This window comes from Haliotis rufescens, unplaced genomic scaffold (assembly GCF_023055435.1).
Source record: "Haliotis rufescens isolate VD_foot unplaced genomic scaffold, xgHalRufe1.0.p SCAF_1, whole genome shotgun sequence".
Classification (NCBI taxonomy): domain Eukaryota; kingdom Metazoa; phylum Mollusca; class Gastropoda; order Lepetellida; family Haliotidae; genus Haliotis; species Haliotis rufescens.
Window position 1 is genome coordinate 38,366,538 of NW_025963779.1, and position 16,643 is coordinate 38,383,180.

Consider the following 16,643-nt stretch of genomic DNA (forward strand, 5'->3'; position numbering starts at 1 on the left):
CATTTCCTTACAGATGTGATACAGAACTTGGATTCGGCTATCGACCACCATGACCCATACAGACAAGGTAAAGACGGCTCTCATTGACTCCGTGTGTCACTATTATTGTATTATTGACTGGTTATCTGTTGACAAGGTAGACACAATTTTATGGATAACAACTTCTTTAATACTGTGAAAAGCCACGTTTCGGTACAGATCCTTATACCGTTGTCAAGCAAGACGTCTACCTTCACATCAGTTGTCATCCGTCAACTTCTAAGTAATGCCTATCAAACAATTTGGTTATCTGTTGCCCTTTGTGCCCCTTTCAGGCAATGGCATGACATTGAATTGAATCATTTGCCGCATTGCTGAATTGTTATTGAGTGTTTTCCTTGTTTATACAGTAGTGCTCGAGAGACTTCCTGATTCCGGCCGACTTGGGATCATTAGTCACATCAAATTGTTATTTATCATAGACATTGCTGTCTCTTTATTGATAAACATACCATTTGTGTATGTTCACAGGGCTTAACCCCAGTTACAATCATTTAGCACCTGAACATGACCTGCCTTCCCCAGCACTCCACACAGTATTTTAACCTATTGAGTGTTTACTCATATATTATCATTCACTTTGGGTATTTATAATTTTTTGGTTATTACAGATGTATTTTAACCCGATGGGCCCAGTCTGTTTGGTAGTCTGTCTAGTGTTTTACATATTGCATAAGCTCACAACAGGGATATATTAAGTTCATATATGTATGTGTGTGTGTGTGTGTGTGTGTGTGTGTGTGTGTGTGTGTGTGTGTGTGTCTGTGTGTGTGTGTGTGTGTGTCTGTGTGTCTGTCTGTGATGTATGTGTGTAGTGTGTGTGTGTGTGTGTGTGTGTGTGTTTTAACAAAAGCAACTTAGGCTTTGCACATTTACAGGTATTATTGATTAAGATTAATATCAAATAAATTGTATACATTGTGTAGCCAAAATATAGTTTTTATCAGAATATGCTGTAGACAATGATACCATTCTCATACAAGTCTGGTCTCGCAACTTTAATATGAACAACACCCGAATTGATATACTCAGCCTGTATACTGAACTTTATCTTGTGATAGGTCACCATCGTCGTGGCAGCAGTGAAAAAGATGAAGGTAAGGACAATAGACCCAGTCAGCTAATTTAACGCAGGTCTTGGCAACACCACTACAACATACTGAATGCTCAGTTTTAAACCTGAAACTTGAGGGTTTGTTAGCCTCAGTGTGGCCTGCTGCTCATGCTATCAAACCCAGGTTTGTCTAGCCCTGATTAACAATAGGCTGCCATGACACAGCTGGAAGGATGCTGACTGTGGAGTGTACAACATACATTGAGCTTCCCCACTTTCACACCAGGGACTTTCTAAAACCTACCTACTCCTTTAACTGATCACACCTCTGTGATGAAGAACAAAGGGTGATTTATCCTACCAGGGATTCATTACATTTCGAATTGAATTTCGATAATGAGTGGAATTTTGACAGCAAAAAACTTGTCTCACTCTCAATGATGAAAAGTATCACAATCTAAGTCAAGTCATTTCAACAAAACTTGATAATCAATTACATTTTAGGAACCCTAGAATAGCCTTGTACCTTTGTTTCAAAGACTTACTACAGTAATAAAGTCATGACAAAAATTAGCCATTATAATACTTGTTTTCAAAGGTATATTGTAGCTCTGCCAGTTTCATGTGTATTATCTGCTTCAATCACTTCATGCATTGCTGAGTACATATACAGCCATGAATCACTAAATGAGCTTGCTGTGTTAATTTTCCTTGATTTGTACCTTCACTGTCAGCCATCTGTTCATTTCTGTGTTTCCAGTGGGCAAGCTTGGACCGGCCCCACCACCTCCCTGCCATAGAGGTAATATAGGATATCACCACTGTGATACCAGTCATACAGTAGGGTAGCATTGGAGATACAGTAGGGTAGCACTGGAGATACAGTAGGGTAGCACTGGAGATACAGTAGGGTAGCATTGGAGATGCAGTAGGGTAGCACTGGAGATACAGTAGGGTAGCACTGGAGATACAGTAGGGTAGCACTGGAGATGCAGTAGGGTAGCACTGGAGATACAGTAGGGTAGCACTGGACATACAGTAGGGTAGCACTGGAGATACAGTAGGGTAGCAGTAGGGTAGCATTGAAGATACAGTAGGGTAGCACTGGAGATACAGTAGGGTAGCACTGGAGATACAGTAGGGTAGCACTGGAGATACAGTAGGGTAGCACTGGAGATACAGTAGGGTAGCACTGGAGATACAGTAGGGTAGCACTGGAGATACAGTAGGGTAGCACTGGAGATGCAGTAGGGTAGCACTGGAGATACAGTAGGGTAGCACTGGAGATACAGTAGGGTAGCACTGGAGATACAGTAGGGTAGCACTGGAGATACAGTAGGGTAGCACTGGAGATACAGTAGGGTAGCAGTAGGGTAGCACTGGAGATACAGTAGGGTAGCAGTAGGGTAGCACTGGAGATACAGTAGGGTAGCACTGGAGATACAGTAGGGTAGCATTGGAGATGCAGTAGGGTAGCACTGGAGATGCAGTAGGGTAGCACTGGAGATACAGTAGGGTAGCACTGGAGATACAGTAGGGTAGCATTGAAGATGCAGTAGGGTAGCACTGGAGATACAGTAGGGTAGCACTGGAGATACAGTAGGGTAGCACTGGAGATACAGTAGGGTAGCATTGGAGATGCAGTAGGGTAGCATTGGAGATGCAGTAGGGTAGCATTGGAGATGCAGTAGGGTAGCACTGGAGATGCAGTAGGGTAGCACTGGAGATACAGTAGGGTAGCACTGGAGATGCAGTAGGGTAGCATTGGAGATGCAGTAGGGTAGCACTGGAGATACAGTAGGGTAGCAGTAGGGTAGCACTGGAGATGCAGTAGGGTAGCACTGGAGATACAGTAGTGTAGCATTGAAGATGCAGTAGGGTAGCACTGGAGATACAGTAGGGTAGCATTGGAGATGCAGTAGGGTAGCATTGGAGATGCAGTAGGGTAGCACTGGAGATGCAGTAGGGTAGCACTGGAGATACAGTAGGGTAGCACTGGAGATACAGTAGGGTAGCATTGGAGATGCAGTAGGGTAGCATTGGAGATACAGTAGGGTAGCAGTAGGGTAGCATTGAAGATACAGTAGGGTAGCACTGGAGATACAGTAGGGTAGCACTGGAGATACAGTAGGGTAGCATTGGAGATACAGTAGGGTAGCATTGGAGATACAGTAGGGTAGCACTGGAGATACAGTAGGGTAGCACTGGAGATACAGTAGGGTAGCACTGGAGATGCAGTAGGGTAGCACTGGAGATACAGTAGGGTAGCACTGGAGATACAGTAGGGTAGCACTGGAGATGCAGAAGGGTAGCACTGGAGATACAGTAGGGTAGCACTGGAGATACAGTAGGGTAGCATTGGAGATACAGTAGGGTAGCATTGGAGATACAGTAGGGTAGCACTGGAGATACAGTAGGGTAGCACTGGAGATACAGTAGGGTAGCACTGGAGATGCAGTAGGGTAGCACTGGAGATACAGTAGGGTAGCACTGGAGATACAGTAGGGTAGCACTGGAGATGCAGTAGGGTAGCACTGGAGATACAGTAGGGTAGCACTGGAGATACAGTAGGGTAGCATTGGAGATACAGTAGGGTAGCACTGGAGATACAGTAGGGTAGCATTGGAGATACAGTAGGGTAGCACTGGAGATACAGTAGGGTAGCATTGAAGATGCAGTAGGGTAGCACTGGAGATACAGTAGGGTAGCACTGGAGATGCAGTAGGGTAGCACTGGAGATACAGTAGGGTAGCACTGGAGATACAGTAGGGTAGCATTGAAGATGCAGTAGGGTAGCACTGGAGATACAGTAGGGTAGCATTGGAGATACAGTAGGGTAGCACTGGAGATACAGTAGGGTAGCATTGGAGATACAGTAGGGTAGCACTGGAGATACAGTAGGGTAGCATTGAAGATGCAGTAGGGTAGCACTGGAGATACAGTAGGGTAGCACTGGAGATGCAGTAGGGTAGCACTGGAGATACAGTAGGGTAGCACTGGAGATACAGTAGGGTGGCACTGGAGATACAGTAAGGTAGCATTGGAGATACAGTAGGGTAGCACTGGAGATACAGTAGGGTAGCACTGGAGATACAGTAGGGTAGCATTGAAGATGCAGTAGGGTAGCATTGGAGTTCCCTACTATGCAGCCTTCTGTTGATGGGGATGATTTTCAGGGCATGGAGTCAGCCCACAGATGATATTGATACTTTCTCTGCTTGCTGAAGGGGTTAACCTCTTTGGCCATTCAACGCGTGAAGATTCGGGGTAGAAAAGGTCTTCAGCAGCCCATGCTTGCGGTAAATGGCGACTATGCTTGTTGTAAAAAGCGACTAACGGGTTCGGGTAGTCAGACTCGCTGACTTGGTTGATGCATGTCATCATAACCCAATTGTGTGGATCGATGCTCATGATGTCAATCAATGGATTATCTGGTCCAGACTTGATTATTTACATTCCGCCGTCATATAGTGGGAATATTGCTGAGTGGAGCGTTAAACAACCAACAATCAATAATCTTTGGCCACTTGGATCAGAATGTCCGTGGTTTGAATCCCATCATGGGACTATGAAATTTTATGGCCGCTAACAGCAAGCTAAATATTCATAAACATTGCAAATTCGGAAAGATTTTGGGGATTCAAAACCATTTAACATTTAAAAAGATTGTAGCACACACTTTCCAAGTAAGACATGAAGGTTTTGGTGAGTTACCAGCATGTCAGGTTTCAGGATCAGGTTTCTGTGTGTTCTTGCCCCAAGAATCGTGCAGAAAGTGCAGTCAAATAGACAACGAGTGTTAGGTCTGTGCTAGGCGTGCATTCTGTAATGGAGGAACACAACCTGATGATACTTAAGCTAAACACATGAAGCCACTATCACCATGTGTGGCTACGTATCTGCGTCACTTGGGTCTTTCCTCCCACGTCAATCTGAAACGCTGTGAAATACCTGAATACTGTTTGAAAGCAATGTCAAATCAAACTGACTCACTCTGACTACATTGCCAGGCCGTCGACAGAGCCAGCCTGACATGCAAGATACCCTGGACTTCAGTAGAGAAGGTAGTGCTGATGTAGCACAGTATTCACCATAGACCAACTAACAAGCCTTACTACTTTTCACACACTACATGGTTTATGGTTTCTCCAACCTAAAGAAGTTCGAGAGTAATCTTTTCTCTGTCTCACTTCACGTTGTGGAGAGGACGTATAGTTCTTGACATATGTTTTAAAACATGTTTTCTTTTATTTGATTTTTCAGACTACCACAATGCATTTCAGAGATCTATTTAAATAAGATGTTTTTGTAATTTGGTTATTGTTTTGTCCACCAATTCTATCAATTTAAAATTGTGAACTGTAAACCAAGTGATCAACATAAACAGATTACTTACAATCACAGAGAATATTAATATGCATACTAACATCACATTTCACATTAACTACCTTAATGAGGTACTGATGGTTTAAATGTATTTATTCTTTGATCTGGTTATTAATCTTGTCCCAGGGAATGGTAGCTGAGTTGAATGCAACTTACCAAACCATGTCATTTTGGGGGCATATTTTTTCCCTGGACATGGGTATGAGGCTATTTATCCTTAACCATTTTATATGTAATAATTAACACTGGATTCACGCTTATCACGATTTTCACTTATGGATTGGCAATTGATGTGCAATCTTCTGAAAACTCATTGTATCAACTTATAAATCACCACATTCCTTCCATTTTTTTAATTCATATCAGTTTGTTTTATCAAAATCTGCAGCCTCAATTACTGTTAGATTGTCAACAGTGACAAAAGCGTCCACATGATGACTCTTTCATAGTGACCTGCCCATACCTAGTCAGTGGCTTGAATGTGGATGTGTTAGAGTCCTGGTATCTGATTAGTCTCTGATAGATCCTTGCTTGCACACTAACCACTCACTGTACCTAACCATACATCAGTTGACACTGAGCAAATGATGTTGCACGTGAGAATATCAACAGGACAAACAGATCACTGTGTTTGTCAATCTTGACATGGGCTGCTGCTGACTTACATGTGTCATACAGTACTATTTACAGGTCAGACAGATTAGTTCATCAATGTACAGTACTATTTACAGGTCAGACAGATTAGTTCATCAATGTACAGTACTATTTACAGGTCAGACAGATTAGTTCATCATGTACAGTACTATTTACAGGTCAGACAGATTAGTTCATCATGTACAGGGCTATTTACAGGTCATACAGATAAGTTCATCATGTACAGTGCTATTTACAGGTCAGACAGATTAGTTCATCATGTACAGTGCTATTTACAGGCCAAACAGATTAGTTCATCAATGTACATGGCTATTTACAGGTCAAACAGATTAGTTCATCAATGTACATGGCTATTTACAGGTCAAACAGATTAGTTCATCAATGTACATGGCTATTTACAGGTCAAACAGATTAGTTTATCAATGTACATGGCTATTTACAGATCAAACAGATTAGTTCATCAATGTACATGGCTATTTACAGGTCAAACAGATTAGTTCATCAATGTACATGGCTATTTACAGGTCAAACAGATTAGTTCATCAATGTTCAATGCTATTTACAGGTCAAACACATTAGTTCATCAATGTACATGGCTATTTATATGTCAAACAGATTAGTTCATCAATGTACATGGCTATTTACAGGTCAAACAGATTAGTTCATCAATGTACATGGCTATTTACAGGTCAAACAGATTAGTTCATCAATGTACATGGCTATTTACAGGTCAAACACATTAGTTCATGTTCATGGCTATTTACAGGTCAAACAGATTAGTTCATCAATGTACATGGCTATTTACAGGTCAAACAGATTAGTTCATCAATGTACATGGCTATTTACAGGTCAAACACATTAGTTCATGTTCATGGCTATTTACAGGTCAAACACATTAGTTCATGTTCATGGCTATTTACAGGTCAAACACATTAGTTCATGTTCATGGCTATTTACAGGTCAAACACATTAGTTCATCAATGTACATGGCTATTTACAGGTCAAACACATTAGTTCATCAATGTACATGGCTATTTACAGGTCAAACAGATTAGTTCATCAATGTACATGGCTATTTACAGGTCAAACAGATTAGTTCATCAATGTACATGGCTATTTACAGGTCAAACAGATTAGTTCATCAATGTACATGGCTATTTACAGGTCAAACACATTAGTTCATGTTCATGGCTATTTACAGGTCAAACACATTAGTTCATGTTCATGGCTATTTACAGGTCAAACACATTAGTTCATGTTCATGGCTATTTACAGGTCAAACACATTAGTTCATCAATGTACATGGCTATTTACAGGTCAAACACATTAGTTCATGTTCATGGCTATTTACAGGTCAGACAGATTAGTTCATCAATGTACAAGGCTATTTACAGGTCAAACAGATTAGTTCATCAATGAACATGGCTATTTACAGGTCAAACAGATTAGTTCATCAATGTACATGGCTATTTACAGGAAAGACAGAATAGTTCATGTTCATGTTCAGTTATCCAGAAAGGATATACTTGGCATCAAATTCCTATATTTATTTTCCAAACTACACACAACACTGCACTGCACATCACTGATACAGAGTATGAAATGGCTGCTCATGATTAAGTATGGTGGTATTAAGACAGTCGAAGTGTGCTAATTTGGTTCATTATGGTATTTTAATCATATTGCTCTAACTGCACATATTATTACTGCACCAGTACATAGCAGTTTATATCTTGCTATTCATATTATCTTTTTGTATTTATTGTATACAGCAATGTTAATTGCTTTATTTCAGAAATGGATTGTGTATATATAAGATTTTTTATTTCAAATACATACTTAACCTGTGACAGATGATTGACATTGATAGTAATGAAATAAAGTACCGGTATTGATATTTTTGTTCTTTATAAAAGAACAAATTAGAAATTATTTTTTGCAATGAGTTGTTAAGAATTCCAGTGTTTTACCCAATTTCAGATCCTGTTAAACCCTTACACCCTCGATGGCAGAGTAGAACCAAGTCAGTTCCCAATCTGGGAATGCTAGTTGATGTCAGCTATCTGAACAAGCAAGGTTTGTCACATGAGCTCCCCACGGATCTCCTTGCATGGTGCCTATCTTGGCTTTATTATATATACCTTGCATGCTCTGTGATACCCTTGAATGCCCTGTAACCAGCTTGCATGCCCTGTGACCACAGTGCATGCCATGTGACACCCTCGCACGCCCTGTAACCACCTTGTATGCCCTGTAACCACTTTGCATGCCCTGTGACACCCCCGTCTGCCCTGTAACCAACTTGTATGCCCTGTAACCACCTTGCATGCCCTGTGATACCCTCGCAATCCCTGTGACACCCTTGCATGCCCTACAACCACCTTGCATGCCCTGTAACCACCTTGCATGCCCTGTACCCACCTTGTATGCCCTGTAACCACCTTGCATGCCCTGTGACACCCTCGCATGCCCTGTGACACCTGTGCATGCCCTGTAACCACCTTGTATGCCCTGTACCCACCTTGCATGCCCTGTGATACCCTCGCAATCCCTGTGACACCCTTGCATGCCCTGTAACCACCTTGCATGCCCTGTAACCACCTTGTATGCCCTGTAACCACCTTGCATGCCCTGTGACAACCTCGCATGCCCTGTGACACCTGTGCATGCCCTGTAACCACCTTGTATGCCCTGTAACCACCTTGTATGCCCTGTAACCACCTTACATGCCCTGTGACACCCTTGCATGCCCTGTAACCACCTTGTATGCCCTGTAACCACCTTGCATGCCCTGTGACACCCTCGCATGCCCTGTGATACCCGTGCATGTCCTGTAACCACCTTGTATGCCCTGTAACCACCTTGCATGCCCTGTGACACCCTTGCATGCCCTGTGACACCTGTGCATGCCCTGTAACCACCTTGTATGCCCTGTTACCACCTTGCATGCCCTGTGACCACCTTGCATGCCCTGTGATACCCTTGCATGCCCTGTGACACCCTTGCAATCCCTGTGACCACCTTGCATGCCCTGTTACCACCTTGTATGCCCTGTAACACCCGTGCATGCCCTGTTACCACCTTGTATGCCCTGTAACCACCTTGCATGCCCTGTGACACCCTCGCATGCCCTGTGACCACCTTGTATGCCCTGTAACCACCTTACATGCCCTGTGACACCCTCGCAATCCCTGTGACACCCTTGCATGCCCTGTGACACCCTTGCAATCCCTGTGACACCCTTGCATGCCCGGTGACACCCTCGCATGCCCTGTGACACTCTTGTGTTACTGTTCTCTCTGATGTATTGACTGAACTCACAGGTTCAGACACAACAGAATCATTCTTTTCATAGTACATCTTTTTAATTTTTCATTTTGTGATGGTGCAAGTTAATATTTATTATTTTCTTTTTCAACTGTGGTCTACATGTTGTTTGTACATTCTGAGAGAGAAATAATAATAACTTTATACTCAGTTCCCTGGGAAGTATCATGGTATAACATTTATACTAAGTTTTCCTATAATAATTAGATCCACATCAAGTGCTTTTATGAGTTATCATGGTGTAATATTTATACATCATTTCATATAATTATAGTTTAGCAAGTAATACTTATCATCAGGTAAAATGCATACGGTATATAAAATATCAGTAGTTTCAGTTATAGCTTTTTTAGATAGATGCTAGCCTAAGGTAATGAGAACACATCTCCTAGACATACTATTCAATAAGATAAAAGTTATGTCTACATAGTTTAATAGATTTAAAGCTTTTAGATAAAAACTAGCCTAAGGTATCAAGATCCCATCTCCCAGACATAATATCCAATAAGACAAAAGATATGTCTACATGGTCTTATAGATTGCCTTGAACTATTTTATTTAAGTAAATCTGTCATCACCTATATTAGAATAACATTCAGCAATTACTTCAATTTAGACTTATTAAGGATTAGCCCCCATACAAGCTCATCTATAGTGACACCATAATCTCTTTCAAAGCACCCAGTAAATATGTCAACAAGATTAGTGCCAGTCCAACAGGATTCACAGGATTAAGTGTTCCCCTCTGTCTAGCCATTCATTAACCATAATGCACACCCCATCGTGTATCAACCAATCATATTCCTTTTTATTGTTCTAAGTTCTGTTAAAAACATACAGAAGCAAAATGTTAGGGAGAAGGGGTTTGACACTCATACCAAGCAGACCTCTCTCCCACAGCCCAGAGGGTTGTACTGACTCTGTGTGGCACCCTCAGCTATATTCTAAGATATTGTAAATTTTTCATTGTTAATTGTTCTTGTAAATAAAATTGTGATTAGTCTCCTGTGACTCTGGCTCTTTGCTGACTAATTCCCCCAAGAAAACCAGCACGCCATTTGGAAGGTTTTGTACCTCAGAACATACCATAATAGAATAGTGAATATTTATGCCATCAAATAGAACTCACAACTTGGAACTCTGTTCTTGTACATTAAATTGTTTTTAAATCTTCATTCAATGAAGGGATGTGTCTCTAACTTTCTGACTGGCATTCTGCCACTACATTTGAATTACATTCCCTCAGCTGACAACTACTCCTAAACAATTCCAGCCAGAAGTGAAGGGTTCATTGAAAACCTTCAGAGTTACTTGTCAAGTCAGATGAATACTGTCCATACAGCTGACTCTGGTCTCAACACACTCAAACTCTGTTGTCAGACACAACCTGCTTTCCACTGAGCCCCGTATGTGTGTGCCCCCAACCTGCCACCTCTCATCTTTAAGCTTTGCATGCTCATTATTAATACTGATATGATAGCCTTCCTGAGTGATGTAATCTGTTGTTTGAAAAAATGTAACACAAGATTTTTCAGCATCTATTTGATTTTATATTCTAATCCTGGAGCCTGTCACAAATTGATTGTAGCGATCCAATGATGTATTTGAAGTGTTTTTAAAGTATACAAGTTACGATACTCGTATCGCTGTGATCGCTTTGTGAAACAGGGCCCAGGATTTTATGAAAGTACAAAAATTCTCTTTCTAACAATCAATTATCCTTTTGTTTATACTGCAGATATGTGACCAGATATCTTCTTTTCTGTAATTCATTTTTGGTTATTTTTGTAGTTTCTTGAACAAAATCACACAGTATTGTGAATTTTCCAACAGTTATCTAAAATGTTGAAGATGCGGGTTAGAACAGGTCTTCAGCAACCCATACTTGTCGTAAAGGACGACCATGCTTGTCATAAGAGGCGACTAACAGGATCGGGTGACTTGGTTGATGCATTATTTAGATTCAGAATAATTTATTTTAATGGACTTTATATGAAGCACAGTTATTTCTTTTCTGTTAGTATACATTGTATACAATATTTACTATAGGTTGAAAAATATTGAAAAAGCATCATAGTTCTAACATTGATCTAAATGAATATGCAGTTTTACTTAAGCGTCCATTTGTTATCTTGTGAATATGTGTAGCAGGATTTATTTATGGTTTGAAGGATGTTTTGTTATCTTTGCCTGGACATAAGTCACACAGTGATGTCAGGTGTCCAACATACTGGTCCACTCTACTTTTGCAGTGCCAGTGCCCAATGAGAGTCCCAACCTTGTGTCGCCCAGTCGGGCGCCATACCAAGGCAACGCCCTTGTGTCGCCCACCCAGACACCACACCGGCCTCTGCCAAAGCCTCCTGAACAGGAGGACATCATGGAGGAAACACCAATGTCTGGGTTACAACAACAGCTGCTTAATGCCAAGTTAAGACCCATTGGTGGACCTAACAAGAAGGGTAGGTATATTTACTTACCTCACAGAAGGTATCTGTCTGTTAATCACATGGTCATGCTTCTATATCAACATGTAAATAATTGTAATCTTAATTCACTTTTGATTTCTTGTTAATTGACTGGAACCACAATGACAATTTAAAAAAAGAATATCACTAAGTCGGGTTTGTATGGGCACCAGTTACCTGTACCGCTGTGCATGCTCTTTACATGTTGTTTGTTGTTTACAACCTCTCTTTATGATGACAGTCTGTAAATAATCGAGTCTGGAACAGACAATCCAGTGACTGACATCATGAGCATCAATACACGCAATTTAGTCAATTATGCAGCCAGTTTGAGAAGAATGGATTGCTATAGACCATTTCTAACTCTGATCTTCATGGGTGCTTTACACATGGCTTGAGGCATGTTGCTTCTTCATCAGGTGCAGGGAGGTGAATGATTCACATGCTCTTTATCAGGTGCAGGGAGGTGAATGATTCACTTGCCTCATCAGGTGCAGGGAGGTGATTGATTCACATGCTCTTTATCAGGTGCAGGGAGGTGAATGATTCACATGCCTCATCAGGTGCAGGATGGTGAATGATTCACTTGCCTCATCAGGTGCAGGGAGGTGAATGATTCACATGCCTCATCAGGTGCAGGGAGGTGAATGATTCACATGCCATTTATCAGGTGCAAGGAGGTGAATGATTCACATGCCTCATCAGGTGCAGGGAGGTGAATGATTCACTTGCCTCATCAGGTGCAGAGAGGTGAATGATTCACATGCTCTTTATCAGGTGCAGGGAGGTGAATGATTCACATGCCTCATCAGGTGCAGGGAGGTGAATGATTCACTTGCCTCATCAGGTGCAGGGAGGTGCCTGATTCACATGCTCTTTATCAGGTGCAGGATGGTGAATGATTCACATGCCTCATCAGGTGCAGGGAGGTGACTGATTCACATGCTCTTTATCAGGTGCAGGATGGTGAATGATTCACATGCCTCATCAGGTGCAGGGAGGTGAATGATTCACATGTCTCATCAGGTGCAGGGAGGTGAATGATTCACATGCCTCATCAGGTGCAGGGAGGTGAATGATTCACATGCCTCATCAGGTGCAGGGAGGTGAATGATTCACATGCCTCATCAGGTGCAGGATGGTGAATGATTCACATGCCTCATCAGGTGCAGGGAGGTGAATGATTCACATGCCCTTTATCAGATGCAGGATGGTGAATGATTCACATGCCTCATCAGGTGCAGGGAGGTGAATGATTCACATGCCCTTTATCAGATACAGGATGGTGAATGATTCACATGCCTCATCAGGTGCAGGGAGGTGAATGATTCACTTGCCTCATCAGGTGCAAGGAGCTGAATGATTCACATGCCATTTATCAGGTGGAGGATGGTGAATGATTCACATGCCTCATCAGGTGCAGGATGGTGAATGATTCACTTGCCTCATCAGGTGCAGGATGGTGAATGATTCACATGCCCTTTATCAGGTGCAGGATGGTGAATGATTCACATGCCTCATCAGGTGCAAGGAGGTTAATGATTCACATGCTCTTTATCAGGTGCAGGGAGGTGAATGATTCACATGCCTCATCAGGTGCAGGATGGTGAATGATTCACATGCCTCATCAGGTGCAGGATGGTGAATGATTCACTTGCCTCATCAGGTGCAAGGAGGTAAATGATTCACATGCTCTTTATCAGGTGCAGGGAGGTGAATGATTCACATGCCTCATCAGGTGCAGGGAGGTGAATGATTCACATGCCTCATCAGGTGCAAGGAGGTGAATGATTCACATGGTCTTTATCAGGTGCAGGGAGGTGAATGATTCACATGCCTCATCAGGTGCAGGTTGGTGAATGATTCACTTGCCTCATCAGGTGCAGGATGGTGAATGATTCACATGCCCTTTATCAGGTGCAGGATGGTGAATGATTCACATGCCTCATCAGGTGCAGGGAGGTGAATGATTCACATGCTCTTTATCAGGTGCAGGGAGGTGAATGATTCACATGCCTCATCAGGTGCAGGATGGTGAATGATTCACTTGCCTCATCAGGTGCAGGATGGTGAATGATTCACATGCCTCATCAGGTGCAAGGAGGTGAATGATTCACATGCTCTTTATCAGGTGCAGGGAGGTGAATGATTCACATGCCTCATCAGGTGCAGGATGGTGAATGATTCACATGCCTCATCAGGTGCAGGGAGGTGAATGATTCACATGCCTCATCAGGTGCAGGGAGGTGAATGATTCACATGCCTCATCAGGTGCAGGATGGTGAATGATTCACATGCCTCATCAGGCGCAGGGAGGTGAATGATTCACATGCCCTTTATCAGGTGCAGGATGGTGAATGATTCACATGCCTCATCAGGTGCAAGGAGGTGAAAGATTCACATGCCCTTTATCAGATACAGGATGGTGAATGATTCACATGCCTCATCAGGTGCAGGGAGGTGAATGATTCACTTGCCTCATCAGGTGCAAGGAGCTGAATGATTCACATGCCATTTATCAGGTGGAGGATGGTGAATGATTCACATGCCTCATCAGGTGCAGGATGGTGAATGATTCACTTGCCTCATCAGGTGCAAGGAGGTGAATGATTCACATGCTCTTTATCAGGTGCAGGGAGGTGAATTATTCACATGCCTCATCAGGTGCAGGGAGGTGAATGATTCACTTGCCTCATCAGGTGCAGGATGGTGAATGATTCACATGCCCTTTATCAGGTGCAGGATGGTGAATGATTCAAATGCCTCATCAGGTGCAAGGAGGTTAATGATTCACATGCTCTTTATCAGGTGCAGGGAGGTGAATGATTCACATGCCTCATCAGGTGCATGATGGTGAATGATTCACTTGCCTCATCAGGTGCAGGATGGTGAATGATTCACTTGCCTCATCAGGTGCAAGGAGGTAAATGATTCACATGCTCTTTATCAAGTGCAGGGAGGTGAATGATTCACATGCCTCATCAGGTGCAGGATGGTGAATGATTCACATGCCTCATCAGGTGCAAGGAGGTGAATGATTCACATGCTCTTTATCAGGTGCAGGGAGGTGACTGATTCACATGCCTCATCAGGTGCAGGTTGGTGAATGATTCACTTGCCTCATCAGGTGCAGGATGGTGAATGATTCACATGCCCTTTATCAGGTGCAGGATGGTGAATGATTCACATGCCTCGTCAGGTGCAGGGAGGTGAATGATTCACATGCTCTTTATCAGTTGCAGGGAGGTGACTGATTCACATGCCTCATCAGGTGCAGGATTGTGAATGATTCACTTGCCTCATCAGGTGCAGTATGGTGAATGATTCACATGCCCTTTATCAGGTGCAGGATGGTGAATGATTCACATGCCTCATCGGGTGCAGGGAGGTGAATGATTCACATGCTCTTTATCAGGTGCAGGGAGGTGACTGATTCACATGCCTCATCAGGTGCAGGTTGGTGAATGATTCACTTGCCTCATCAGGTGCAGGATGGTGAATGATTCACTTGCCTCATCAGGTGCAAGGAGGTGAATGATTCACCTGCCCTTTATCAGGTGCAGGGAGGTGAATTATTCACTTTCTCTTGCCTCATCAAGTGCAGGTTAGTGAATGATACGCATGCCCTTTATCAGATGCGGGATGTTGAATGATTCACATGCCTCATCAGGTGCAGGATGGTGAATGATTCACTTGCCTCATCAGGTGCAAGGAGGTGAATGATTCACATGCTCTTTATCAGGTGCAGGGAGGTGAATGATTCACATGCCTCATCAGGTGCAGGGTGGTGAATGATTCACATGCCCTTTATCAGGTGCAGGATGGTGAATGATTCACATGCCTCATCAGGTGCAAGGAGGTGAATGATTCACCTGCCCTTTATCAGGGGCAGGGAGGTGAATTATTCACTTTCTCTTGCCTCATCAAGTGCAGGTTAGTGAATGATACGCATGCCCTTTATCAGATGCGGGATGTTGAATGATTCACATGCCTCATCAGGTGCAGGATGGTGAATGATTCACTTGCCTCATCAGGTGCAAGGAGGTGAATGATTCACATGCTCTTTATCAGGTGCAGGGAGGTGAATGATTCACATGCCTCATCAGGTGCAGGGTGGTGAATGATTCACATGCCCTTTATCAGGTGCAGGATGGTGAATGATTCACATGCCTCATCAGGTACAGGATGGTGAATGATTCACATGCCTCATCAGGTGCAAGGAGGTGAATGATTCACCTGCCCTTTATCAGGGGCAGGGAGGTGAATGATTCACTTTCACTTGCCTCATCAAGTGCAGGATAGTGAATGATACGCATGCCCTTTATCAGATGCGGGATGTTGAATGATTCACATGCCTCATCAGGTGCAGGATGGTGAATGATTCACTAGTCTCATCAGATGCAGGATGGTGAATGATTCACATGCCTCATCAGGTGCAGGATTGTGAATGATTCACTTGCCTCATCAGGTGCAGGATGGTGAATGATTCACATGCCCTTTATCAGGTGCAGGATGGTGAATGATTCACATGCCTCATCAGGTGCAGGGAGGTGAATGATTCACATGCTCTTTATCAGGTGCAGGGAGGTGACTGATTCACATGCCTCATCAGGTGCAAGGAGGTGAATGATTCACCTGCCCTTTATCAGGTGCAGGGAGGTGAATTATTCACTTTCTCTTGCCTCATCAAGTGCGGGTTAGTGAATGATACGCAT

At 42.9% G+C, this 16,643-nt stretch overlaps 1 protein-coding gene and 1 long non-coding RNA gene across 9 annotated transcripts in view; both read left to right on the forward strand.

Annotated features, from left to right (window-relative positions):
- Positions 1-16,643, forward strand: part of LOC124135731 — a 55,033-nt gene that overhangs the window by 32,814 nt on the left and 5,576 nt on the right. The window contains exons 13-18 of one of the 2 annotated variants that reach the window (XM_046501239.2): positions 14-67; positions 1,101-1,136; positions 1,854-1,895; positions 5,104-5,157; positions 8,114-8,209; positions 11,713-11,922. In XM_046501239.2, coding sequence (XP_046357195.2) covers positions 14-67; positions 1,101-1,136; positions 1,854-1,895; positions 5,104-5,157; positions 8,114-8,209; positions 11,713-11,922 — 492 coding nt within the window. The remainder of the gene's footprint in view (positions 1-13; positions 68-1,100; positions 1,137-1,853; positions 1,896-5,103; positions 5,158-8,113; positions 8,210-11,712; positions 11,923-16,643) is intronic. The other variant, XM_046501242.2, reaches the window with a different exon arrangement.
- LOC125380046 lies at positions 11,930-14,998 on the forward strand. 7 transcript variants are annotated; one of them, XR_007221026.1, is made up of 3 exons: positions 11,930-13,701; positions 13,739-14,771; positions 14,986-14,998. It is a non-coding gene; the product is annotated as an uncharacterized LOC125380046 (long non-coding RNA). The 7 variants fall into 7 exon arrangements; XR_007221030.1 differs by having other exon boundaries at positions 11,930-12,929; positions 13,284-14,771; XR_007221029.1 differs by having other exon boundaries at positions 11,930-12,857; positions 12,965-14,771.